Source organism: Mus caroli, chromosome 12 (assembly GCF_900094665.2).
Source record: "Mus caroli chromosome 12, CAROLI_EIJ_v1.1, whole genome shotgun sequence".
Classification (NCBI taxonomy): Eukaryota; Metazoa; Chordata; class Mammalia; order Rodentia; family Muridae; genus Mus; species Mus caroli.
Genome location: NC_034581.1, coordinates 73,349,897 through 73,363,042, shown reverse-complemented (window position 1 = coordinate 73,363,042; position 13,146 = coordinate 73,349,897). Strand labels below are relative to the sequence as shown.

Here is a 13,146-nt window from a genome sequence, read left to right as displayed (position 1 = left end):
AGCCATCTATAAATTCAGTTACAGTACATCTGATGTTCTCTGGCCTCCCCAGGCACCAGGCATGCATGTGGCTCACATACAGGCATGCAGGATACATACATGCAAGATAAAATAAAGCAATCTTTAAAAATAGCCATTTTTCAAAAAATAAAATAAAACATCAAAGCCACAGGCTCAGTGGAGTCGGTTATACACTTTATCAAGATCAAATCCCGAGCCTGCAGGCGGTAGTTTGCTTATTAAATCTTTGCATTTACTAGAAACACATCCTTAATTGCCTTCGATATATCTTAATTTCTGATCTTCAAATGAGAAGAGATTATTATTACCTTCACAAAACTAGAAGACCCGCAAGTTTCCATACAGAGGAGGCAAGCATCCTGCAAGGAATGGAAAGTTCCTACTTTTGAAGTCCCACTCTCCTAGTCAAGACTAGGACTGTGGAGGCGGCCAAGCGAGCGAGTGGGTGCAACATTTAAGGAGACATGCACTCTCCGGGCCAGATCCTGCCCCTGCATGACTCCGAGACACGTGCCTCCTTAAAATATGTAACTACTAGTTTACTTTCCTGCGGTGGCGGCCGAGCTGGAGTTTGTAGGTTCTCTCAATTATCTGGCGCTTGTGTTCGCCTGGAAGACGTCTGCGGACGCTGCTTAGCATCTCTCAGCCTCGGAAGCATCAAATTCGCCCCGGGAATTTCTAGTCCGAGCGGCCCGGTTCGAAGGAACCACAAAAGCGGACCGATGGATATGAATCAGAGTTCAACGTCCTTGCCTTCTTTCCCGATTTTTAGCTTTAGGAAGTCTGCAGTCGCCTCTGCCCAACACGCCCCCGCCCGGCCACCACCCTGCCCAGGAGCCTCCCTTTAGTTCTTAGCTCTGCTGTTGAAGCTGGCTCTGGCTTTCTTTACTCCGCTTTTAATTTCCCTAGCAAACTGCTCCACCTAGCAACAGGCAGCCTCTCCCGAGGGTGGGGCTGGCTGTGTAAAGGAGCGTCCTCAGGACTTTTGCCTTCCAGCCTCAGGCTGAAAGGCCGAGCAGTACGGGTTGCTGGCTGCCCCAAACTCGTCTCAGCATGGGGCAGGGCACAGACCCTGGCGCAGCAGTTCCCTGCGGTGCTTTTTCTCAGTCCTTCTCAGAGGACTGATCTTCAGTTGGGATTAAGAGTCTCGGCCTGGGGATGGTTTGGGGCAGTTAGGGAATTTCCAGGCTCCAGGGGGTCAGCCAGCTCACCTTCAGAATCGCTCGGGTTTTTACATTTTCTTTTTTCCTGAATAGTTTCCATCTAGGTTGTAAAGGGATTTCTTAGAATGAAACTTTACCTAACCTAGGCTTCAGAATCTAGGACTTCTGCTACTTTTCCACAACATTTAAAAGGAAAAAAAAAAAAAAAAAAAAAAGGAGCCGGGACACGCCGCCAGCTGCCGTTCTGCTGGGATCTGGCTTGGTGAGCGGACCACGGTTTTAGGGGAAGAGGACACTCCCTTCCTTGGGAGGAGACAGCCCTGTGCGCGGACACTTGGCTCTTTACCCTCACTGCACAGCTGGGGTCTCTTTCGTGCAGCACAACCTTTTGTTCTAAGCGTTGAGACCAGGTAGCCCCCGTAGGAGGCCTGCAGGTACTCTGATGGCCAATCGGACCAGTCCGATGGTGACTTCTGAAGCCTGCCAAGCAGATGTGACCAGAGGCCTGCACAGTGTTAGGCACCGGATACCGTAGCCACTTTTTCCTGCTCTTCAGTTTCTCAGACATCCCCAAACCAAGATTATACTCCCCCAGTCCCTTTACCCCACACAAAATAAACAAAAGGAAAAAAAAAAAAAACACACACACACCAATTTCCAGGAATAACAACTGGGGAAGGGAGTTAAGCAAAGGGAGTGAACTGTGTAAGAGAGGCACGGTGGGGCCCTTATCTCTCTCCCAACAAGTCGGGTCCTGCCTGCTTACAGGGCTGAGTCACCATCCTGCCCCACCCCAAACCCTACAGTCCCTACATGAATGTCTCTCTGAAGCTTGAGTTCTCCAGGGGTTAGGCAGGGATGATGCCGCCCTTAGGAAGCAGGGAATCTGGGCTCTGGTCCTTGCAAAAGACCTGCTGAGTATCTAGCCTCTAGATTCTAGAGAGATACAGTTTCCTGAAGCACCAGGATGGAAGGGGCCAGCTGGGCAGGAGAGGGGACCGGGGCAATAGCTTTTATCGAGTGACCTTTGTAGGGTCCACATTGGTTAGTGACAAGAGCAAAGTCTGTGAATTGCTCACAGCAAATTATGCTTGGCACCTCTGACACAGTCTGTTAATGAAGGAAGGAATGAATGAAATAGTGAATAAAAAAAATATACATTCTTCCTGACTTACAGTGGGGTTATAGCTCCATAAACCCACTATAAAATGAGAATCTGTTTAACATATTGAGCTGTGGAATGCACAGCTCAGCAGTACTGTGGGGTGAGCAATCCCTTCCCTCCCTGATGGCTGACTGACTGGGCTGAAGGAGGGCCACAGAGGTGATGGTGCACACCTGTAGACCAGCACGAAAGTCCTGGGGCAGGAAGATCTTGCGTTTGAGCCAGCCTTTGCTACATAACATGTCTGAGATCAGTTTGAACTAGGTAGTTCGATCTTACCTTAAAAAAAAAAAAAAAAAAAGAAAGAAACAAAACAGGAAAACAACAAAGGGACTTGCAGCAGTTTTCTGGGAAAAGACAAAAACTTAAAAATCTGAAATAAGTGTCTCTATTGAACTGCCTTTGAAGCATCACAGAACTGAAAAGCCGCAGAATCCAAGTAGGGTGAGAGCCAGTCTGTTCCTTCCGTAGTTTAGTGGATGAGCTTGGGCAGAGTCATGATTTAGCAAATTTTTTTTTTGTCTTTGTCTGCTTGTTTGTCTGTTTACTTAGTTATCCATTGTTTGTTTTGTTTTTTCCAGGCAGGGTTTCTCTGTGTATCCCTGACTGTCCTGGAACTCACTCTTCAGACCAGGCTGGCCTCAAACTCAAAGTTCCTCTTACTTTGGCCTCCCAGGTGCTGAGATTAAAGGTGTGTGCCACCACTGCCTGGCTCATTTGCCTTTATTATGTCACTAAGTGACATTCATTGTGTTTATGCTGATGACTGACCATGGGAACATCTATAGACTGCTCACTGCACATTGTGCTCTGTACTTCTGACACACTCCATGTACTTCTCCAGCTGTTAGTGAATGAACGCAATGGTGTTGAATGACAGACCATGAACCATCCCTGATTTATGGTAGGCTGTTGTTATTGTCGTTGTTGTTATTATTACAGTGCCGGGGACCAAACCCAGTACCTGAGCTACACACCCTATTCAAGTGCTTTTGGGTACACTGTAGGATCTCGGATGCCATATGCCCCCCTTTCCCTATGGCCACTGCCCCTGTCTGGGACTTCCTTGGCCCAGGCTTCTTCCAGTTCTCAGTCACGTCCACGGGAAGTTGTTCCAGGAAACAGGGTTCATCCTGACAGATGACACAGCCTATGTCTCTGGTTCATGAGGAAATCAGCAGATTTAAAAAAAATACGCATTTGATGCTGGTGTAGTGACTGGGAGGCTGGTGAGATCACAGGGGATGGGGGCTTGTCTGGGAAGACGCTTCGTAGTGAGGATTTACCACAGGTATCGAATCCAGCACCCAGGAGACTAAAGCAGGAGGATCTTGTCAATGTTTTTTAATTATTTATTTTATTTCATCTGCTTTAGTGTTTTGCCTACATATATCTGTGTGAGGGTGTCATATTCCCTGGAACCAGAGTTACAGGCATGGTTTGTTGTTGTTGTTGTTGTTGTTGTTGAGCTACTATGTGGTTGCTGGGAATTAAATCCAGGTCCTCTGGAAAAGCAGTCTTACCAGCTGAGCCATCTCTCCAACCTGAGTCAGGAGAATCTTAAGTGCAAGACCAGCCTGGCTTATATAATAAGACCCTGCCTCAAAAAAAGGTAACAAATATGGAAGTGATTGAATAGGTTATGACAAAGTCATAATGAAATTTTATGTAACTATTGAAATCATCCTTTTGAATCATTTTAGTGATTGGTTAAGTTGCTTGTTAGCTATTGGAAGTTAAAAAGTTAGGGCTCAATTTTTTTAAAAAATGAGGCAGCGTTGCTGGGGAGTGTCACTAGGGGTGGACTTTGAGGCTTGTCTTGCCTCCGCCCACACTTCCAACTCTGATTCTCCAGGGATAGGTGGTCATTCTGACAAACTCACTAAGCCAAAGAGCTCATTGTGAATAAGGATCTACTGGATGTAAACAGAGGATTCTTATCCAAAGCCAAAGGAATGACTCTCTAGTGACAGAATTCACATCAGGCTATGAGTCATTGCATACAAACACTGATCTAACGCTTTCTCTACACACTGATATGTGATAGGCATTGCCTGGCCCTTCATAACTAAAAGGTGTCTGCTTGAGTCTGGAGGTTCCTTCCTCACCCTCCCTCTTCCCCCAAGTCCAAGCGTTCCTGCTGTCTGTTTTCTTCTGGTTGAGCTGGGTTTATGTCATCGCGGTTCCTTGGTAGGTTGGTGGTGCAGTCACGACAGACTGGGGAAGACAGAGGAGGTGAGTCACACTGAAAGTCCAGTGAATCAGACAGGGTGGGCTGGGACAGGGGTTTCCTTCAAAGGAAGCACCTTATCTGTTCCTGGGAGAAACACCACCAGGAGAAAGAACCAACTTCCCCCCTTCAGAGAACCCACTTAAGAACCCGTTTTCTAAAAAAAAAAGGCCCAGTCCATGCCTCCCAAAAGTAGTCGACAGAGGTATAGGATCGGACTTTCCCAGCTTCTCCTACTCTGGGTTTGAGCTCTTCTGGTGATCAGAAGCACGTTTTCTTCCAATGCTCTGGGGTGATATGGTTCTGCACTTCAATGGCTTCAAGTTTCAGTTTCCTGGAAAACACATTATTTGCCTCCTGGAGTTGGGGTATTATTGCAAATAAAACCTAGCACTATTGGAAAGAGAATGGAACCTCTGTTGTCTTTGGATTTAAAATCTAGGAAGCGGTTACCTGGCAACACAACACTATGGCCACTGCCAGGTCTCTTGCTTTACAGGTGAAGATGTATGTTTGTCACAGACCGCAGGGGCATGTGGGGCAGAGCCCAGCATAAGGACACTAGGGTGTGCTGGGAGCCAGACTGAAGGGCATCTCTGTCTTTCCATTGCCGGCAGTTATCTCTCTCTCTCTAATCCAGACACCCCAGGGACTTTGTCCTGCCTAGCAGGTGTTCCCTCTGCTGAGCAAAGATATCAGGGATTCTATGCAGATCAGCACCACCGTCGTTTTATTGTTTCAGGTGCCAACGTGATGTGGTAGAACGTTGTGTTGATTCTATCGGGATATTTTCTTCATCATAGGCGTTAAGTTTTATTTTAAAATATTGCATTACAATATGACTTACGCGGATGACTCAATTATTTTGCACGCTCTTTAAACTCACCCAGAATTGCTAAAATCTTATTCTTTTTGGTTGTTTGCTTTTGAGATGAGGATGGTGTGATGTGCACATTGAGGTGAGAATGTGTTCTGTAGACTATGCCAGTCACCTTAAACTTGAGATTCTCGTGCGTGCTCTATACACTCCTCTGCCTCTGTTTCCTCCGCACTTGGGAATGGCTCAGAACTATAGACAGCGGTCCATGGTCGTGTTCTTGGGCGATCACCGCGGGCCGTGCGGGGTAGGGTTGGCACACTGGGCACCTGGCATGGGAAGGTCGGCGCAGAAGCCCCGACCGGGCCAGACTTCCTGCCCGCAGGGCGGGAGGCTCTGGCACTGGATGTGCGCCAGGGGGCGTCTCCGGGAGGGAGTGGTTTCCTGGGCGCGGGCGGCATCGGCGGTGGAGCGCGGGGACAGCTCACCTGGACTGGCGACATGGAGGACGGCGTGCTCAAGGAAGGCTTCCTCGTCAAGAGGGTGAGTGCGCTCTGGCCTCGCGCCCGCGTGGCCGTGGGGACAGCGGGGCGGGCAAGTGTTGGACAAGGTGGCGAGCTGGCAAAGTGCTCCCACTGGCCAGCGGGCCTGGCATGCACAGGCTGGTCCTGCTTGGTTCAGGGCTTACTCTCTCCGGTGAATCTCTTAAAACAATTTGCTGGAATTGAGGGCGAAGCCAGGGACAGGACCCATGGTTAGCATACTCAAGGCCCTGGATTTGGTCCACAGCAACACACACACACACACACACACACACACACACACACCACTGTATTAAAGTACCATAAAGTGGTGTGGGTGCAGGGTGGAGAGAGCATAGTTAAAAGGTACAGCTGGAAAGTAGGAATGACCTTCTGTGGTAGAGAGTTAACTGTGGCTGACTGCAGTTAAGAGTATATTCTCACGTAGCTAAGGGGATTTTAAATGTTTCCAATACCAAGAAACATTAATAAATGTTTGAGGTGATGGAGCTGCCAGTTACCCTTATGCGATCATTGCATGCCGTGCCTATGATTGACAACCCAATGTATGTGCTCCATGCATATGCACAGCCATGTCTCAATTAAACCTAACAGTATGATATTGAAATATAAGGCACCATGGATATGCCTTGCAATTTACAGCCTGAAAGGGAAGAAGGCACCACCCCTCCCTCCCTCCCTCCCTCCCTCTCTCCCTCCCTCCCTCCTCTCTCTGCTCAAGACTAGGAGACTGAGCATCAGCAAGATGAAATAGCTTGTCTAGAGTAGGTGAGTATTAGATAGGACATGAACTCCATCCTTAGTCCTCCCTCATCACCCTTGTTGAAGAAGCAAGAGTCCAACCAGGGACAGTGGGACTCCCAGGATGCCTAGGATCAAGGTAGAAAATGAACGAAAGAACCTAAAAGAGGAACTTTTACAGTTTGGTGCATTCAGAAAACCTTGGGTTTGATCTCTAACTCCTAAAACAATTACTTTAACATTGATGTCAATACTGAATATTTATGTTAGTATAATAGTATGCATAGTATACATATATATACATGTGTGTATGTGTATATATGTATATACACATATATGTATGTATATGTATGTATATGTGTGTATATGTATGCATATGAGTGTATATGTATGTGTATGTATATATGTATGTGTATGTATATATGTATGTATATGTATGTGTATGCATATGTGTATGTATATGTATGTATATGTGTGTATGTGTATGTATATGTATGTATAGGTGTGTATATGTATGTATATGTATATATGTATTCGCGGCTGAGCCCTTTGGCTGCTGTTCTGGGCTGATAGTCTCAGGAAGCTTGGTGATGAAGGGTAAAAAACTGTCCTCCTCATTGGTTTACTGGGTTACATCAGCCCCATTAGCCCTGAAGGTTCAAGTCCCTTTCATCCTCTGTTTACAAGATATCTGCGTTGTTTTGCACAGTGTGTGATATGGGAGGCAAAGGAGAGGCAATGTTTCTTCAAAGCTACAAGCAAGGAGGGTGGGAAGCTGATGCCAGATCAGTGGACTGGTGTCCATCTGTCCAGAATTCCACTCTCACTTTGTGTCTTTATCATATACATGATAATATGGTTCATCCAGGTCACAGTGACAGCCTGTGGGGAATTTCTGACTCCCATTGTGCTGCAGACTGTGAGATGTCTGAGCCTGTGTTATGTGGAGTTGCTTGGTGATTGCCAGGCTGAGGTAGAAGCCCGTGGAGGAGTGGGGCTACCTCCAGGTCAAGCCCTTCAGATAGGGCTTTGTGGGCCTCTGCCTGTTCCTGGAGTTCCCTACATGACTCTCTACCACCACTACTATGCAAAGACAGGGGAGGGCTGAGGCTCACCAGGACCCTGACACACTGAGGAGAAGGGTTGCCCTTCTCTTCTGGGAGGCCTGGGTTAGCATCCAGAGTATCAGGAAGCGAGGGGTCACGTTTGTTTCTGCCCAGTGAGGGAGCTGGCTTGGGACCCTGCTTGTGACCACTGCCTGCTCCCACTGCCACGTAAATCCACGTTCCTCTCACGTGGCAGCAGTAAGCCTGTGCCACTGGGGAAGTTACAGGGTCGTGATGGCACTGGGTGGTTTAGGAGAGTTCACAGCCCCAGGATGGCGAAGACCTGAGCTGGAAGCCAGAGAGTAGAACAGCCATCTCCTGGAAGGCTTAGCTGGAGGCAGGCAGGCAGGGGCATGATGGATTTGGCTCCTAATCCTGCCCAGACAAGAAAACCAAACTTAACACAAAACACAGAGCACTTGCCAAGCCTGGCTTTCAGGGAGAGGAGCAGCCCTGTGTGTGTGTGTGTGTGTGTGTGTGTGTGTGTGTGTGTGTGTGTGTGTGTGTGTGTGTGTGTGTTGGGGGTGGGGAACACAGCTCTGCGGTGAAGAGAGGTAAAACAGATGTTGCCACCAGGCTTGGCTCTTGCTCATCATGCCGACCTGGAAATGTCAACTGTAGGACTCCAGGACTCCATCTTAAGGAAAGGCAGGGAAATCTGTATTTGTTTGTTGTTTTGTTTTTTGAGACAGGGTCTCATGTAGTCCACACTGGCCTCAAACGCTCTGTGTATTTATGGATGACCTTGAACTCCTTGATCCGTTGGCCTCCACCTCCCAAGTGCTGCTTCCTGGGCTTGTAATGTCATGTGCAGTTTATTCAGTGCTGAGGAATCAAGCCAGCTCAGCAAGCCGTCGACCAACTGAACTACGTCCCAGGGCCACAAAATACTTTCTATGTATGAAAACTTCTAGAAGACTGGTGTAGTGGCTCACACCTCACTTGGGAGACTAAGGGAGGAGGGTCCTAAGGTGGAGCCTCGGCTATGAGGGAGACCCTGTCTCAAATAAACAAATATCACAACCAATCAACCAAACACCCCCTGGGAGCTGCCTACGTATCTCCTGAGATCAACAAATGATTAATTAAATAATGGCTATTCAGATGTTGAAAATGCTTACAGTATTAGATCTTAAGAGGAAAACGACAGAAGTGGCAGTTCTTTTCCTAGTTGGGTTGACCAGATACCTAACAGAAAACAAATTAAGGGAAGCGGAGTTTATTTTGGCTCCTGGTTTAGGAGTCTGTCGTGGTGGGAAAGACCTGGTTGATGTCATGGAGGTGGGGTTTGCAGCTGGGGAGTCCTCACATCTGGGAAGACCAGGAGACAGGGAGCGGGGCTAGGCTGGAGTGTCTTTCCCCTTCCTGTTCAGCCTTGGTTCCCAGCTCATGAGCCAGTGCTGCCCATGTTCAGAGTGGGTCTCCCCTTCTCTGTTTAACCTCCTTGAAAACACCTTCAGATACACCCATGAGTGTGTCTCCTAGGTGATTCCAAACCTGGCCCAGGTGAGGATGCAGGTTAACCATCACATAAGCCACACATGAAGAAAAACAGTATGCCAAAAAGAAAAAAAGACTCCCGGAGTTTTAGAGGATGGAGGTCCAAAACTCAAGGTCCTGGTAGGGCCATGCTCCCTTGAAGCCTGCCGGGCGGAACCCCCATTTGCCCCTCTGGCTTCTGGTAGCTGCTGGATACCCTTAGCATTCACATGACTTGTAGATCCATCACTCCAGCCTCTGGACGCTCCATCATGTCACATGACATGGCCAATCCCCCTTGTGAGTCTTTCTTCTGTAAGGATACCAGTCACATTTCACATTGGATTAGTACCTGCCTTAGTGTGATGTGACCTCATATTAATTTGATAACATCTGCAGAGCCTTTATTTCCAAATAAGATCATATTCATGGGTATCAGAAGTTAGAATGTCAATGTTTCTTCTGAGAGACACATTTTATCCCATAAGTACCAACTCCCCTTTTGTAGGATCTGTCTGTTTCTTCACCTTTATTTTATTTACTTACTTACTTCTTTTTTAAAATTTTTATTTACTTATTTATTTAATGTATGTGAGTACACTGTAGCTGTCTTCAGACACACCAGAAGAGGGCATTCAATCCCATTACAGATGGTTGTGAGCCACCATGTGGTTGCTGGGAATTGAACTCAGGACCTCTGGAGAGCAGTCAGTGCTCTTAACCCCTGAACCATCTCTCCAGCCCTACTTACTTCTTTATTTTAAAACAAGGTATCACGGTAGAGACCAGGCTGCCCTTGAATTCACAGAGATCTACCTACTCTGTCTCTGAGTGCTGGGATATACAGTTACCCTGCCTGGCTGTTTCTTTCCTCATCATTAAAGCAGGAGTAGAGTGTCCTCCTTTGAGAGTGTCTCCAGATGCTGCATTTTTACATTCTGTGCTTCTTTAGTATAACCAGGGGTGCAAGCTCATCTCATGGGACCCCTCATGTCCCCTAAAGGAGCTGGCCTCTGCCCCAATCCGTGGCTTATAGACAAGAGACCTGAAGAGAGAGGGTTTTCCATGCATGGGGACTAGTGTCAGGGTAGAGTGGGGGCTGGGTCTATTTGGGTCTACACTCACTTTGCCTGTGTGAACTGTGGCTTATCTATGGCGAGAGGTACGAGAGTATTCCACAGGCCTCCTGGTAAGGTCCTCACTTCAGTCTCACTGTTTCATTCACTTGTTCCAACACACTGTGGGCAGAGTGATTGTTTTGTTGAGGCAGGGTCTCTCTGTGTAGCCTCAAATTTGTGACCCTCCTGTCTCAGGTCTGATTACAGATTAGAGTGCCACTAAACCTGACCAGAGTGACCGATCAATTGATTAATTTTGAGACAGGCTGGCTTTGAACTTATTATGTAGCTAAGGGTAACTACATAATTCTTAACTTCTGATCCTTTTTCCTCCACCACCCTGAGGGCAGGCATGTGCTACCAGGTTCAGTGTATGCAGTGCTGGGGATGAACCCAGGACTCCATATGTGTTAGGCAAGCACTCTACCATCTGGGTTACATCCCCAACTCCAGAGTGACCTTTCCAACCTGAGACCCTACGCTTGATCTGCTTCTCCTTAAAGTCCTTCAAGGTATGAAGATCAAACTGTGACATAGAATGGGAAACCTCTGCCTACCAGGAAACCATTACTTCCCCATCCCTACCCGATGGGACTCAGGGGCCAAGTCATGTGGAACCATGCCATGCCTCTTAAGGGGAAGTACCGTCATGGTTTTGGTGCTGGGGATCAAACCTAAGACCACACAAAGACTAGGCAAGGGCTCCATCACCAGGCTACATCCCCACCCTACTCTTGCCTGCCTTCCTTATCCGACTACAAAGCTCATCACGTTCAATTCCCAGCAACCACATGGTGACTTACAACCATCTATCCCGGGATCTAGAGCCCTCTTCTGGCATGCTGGTGTACATACATACATAAAATTAATAAATAAATCTTTTTTAAAAAGATTCTTTGCTTATTTGAATTTGTTTATTTTACTACTATAAAAACAGTACATCCTTTTCTGGGTATTATGATATATTCCTATAATCCTAGAACTCAGAAGGCTGAGGCCAGAGGATCATAGGTCCAAACCCAGCCTGTTGTCTTTAAAACAAACAAACAAACAAAAAATGTTTGAATGCTTTAAATCCAATGGTGGAGTGCTTACCAAGCATTTTTGAGACCCTGGTTTGATTTTGTCACTATACACCCTCAAAGAACTGTTTATAATATATTTTTAGAATTATATATTAGGGGCTGGGGATATAAGTTCAGAGTACTCACCTTGCATGCATGGTGCCTTGGCTTCAGTCTGTAGCTACACACACACACACACACACTCTAAATTGTATTTTAAAATGTTATTTACTTATTATTTCATTTTGGAGACGGGGACTGGAACCCGGTATGTAGACCAAACTAGTTTTGAACTCTCAGAGATCTGCTTATTTCTGCTTCAAGAGCTCTGGAATTAAAACTGTGTAATACCTCCCCTGGGGCAGGAGAACCATGAGTTTCAGGCGAGCCAGAGTTTCACAGTTAGACCCTGTCTAAATACACACACGCAAACACACACATACATATCTAATATATACACAATACATAATATACATGTACATACCCTGTCTAAATACATATACATGTATACACGCAAACATACAGACAGACATGGCAAAGGGAAAGGACTAGAAGGAAACTCCGGATGTTACCAATGGCTGTCTTGTACTAAGAGAATTCTAGGTGAGCGATTAGTCTTTGTATTTTGCAGTTTCTCTCGAGCTTTATGACTTGGTCCTGGGATGTATAGCGCAGAGGTAAAACAGATGTCTCACATGACAGAGGGCCTGGGTTTGCTCCTTACCACGAGGGTGGGGACATTTATAGACAGAGCGGAAGCCAAAAGGAAGTAAGGCCAAGGTCAAAGGCTTTTTTTTTTGCCTCTAGAAGAGAAGAGCAAAGGAGAACCTGACACAATTACAGCTCCCCCCTCCACTGTTCACTGACTCTCAGCCCACACTTGCTTTAGACACGGGCTTCCTCTCTCTAGTGCTGTATCCTCCTCTGCATCACCTCACCGCTGGGATTTCCTGTCTGTCCGTCTGTCCACAGGGCCACATTGTCCACAACTGGAAGGCACGATGGTTCATCCTTCGGCAGAACACGCTCCTGTATTACAAGCTAGAGGGTGGCCGGCGAGTAACCCCGCCCAAGGGGAGGATCGTCCTGGATGGCTGCACCATCACCTGCCCCTGCCTGGAGTATGAAAACCGGCCGGTATGTGAGCATCCTGATTCTTGGCACCCTGTTCCAGCCACCTTGCCCCCCCCCCCTTTTTTTAAATCACTGAATGATCTGAGTTCAAATCCTGGCCATCCCATGAACCAGGGCAAGTAGTTAAACCTCCTTCAGCTCTCATCTGTCATTTGTAAAATGTGATGGGGGCTGAGAAAGTGATCTATTAAATTATCCAGTATCCTACGGGGCAGGTACCATATCAAAACAAAACCAGGAGACACCAGATGTTAACAATGGCTGTCTCTTAGCAGTAGAGTACAGGTGAAATTTTCTTTATACTTTGTTGCTTCCTTCAAGATTTATGACCAGGGTGAGAAACTGTGCTGTCTTGGGGGTCAGTATGATGGCTTACAACCCTTGGTGGGTATATGTTTCAGAAGTGAGGGTCAGCTTTGACCATCAAAAAAGATATGTGGGGCTGGTGAGATGGCTCAGTGGTTAAGAGCACCGACTGCTCTTCCGAAGGTCCTGAGTTCAAATCCCAGCAACCACATGGTGGCTCACAACCATCCGTAACAAGATCTGACGCCCTCTTCTGGAGT

General features: G+C 47.0%; 1 protein-coding gene across 2 annotated transcripts in view; it reads left to right on the top strand.

Moving 5' to 3' along the window:
* The first annotated feature begins 3,194 nt into the window (after positions 1–3,194).
* Positions 3,195–13,146, top strand: part of Plek2 (pleckstrin 2) — a 21,934-nt gene continuing 11,982 nt past the window's right edge. Inside the window, exons 1-2 of one of the 2 annotated variants that reach the window (XM_021179495.2) lie at positions 3,195–3,253; positions 12,419–12,583. In XM_021179495.2, coding sequence (XP_021035154.1) covers positions 3,251–3,253; positions 12,419–12,583 — 168 coding nt within the window. In that variant the 5' untranslated portion in view covers positions 3,195–3,250. Of the gene's footprint in view, positions 3,254–5,863; positions 5,940–12,418; positions 12,584–13,146 lie in introns of those variants that run through there. The other variant, XM_021179494.2, reaches the window with a different exon arrangement.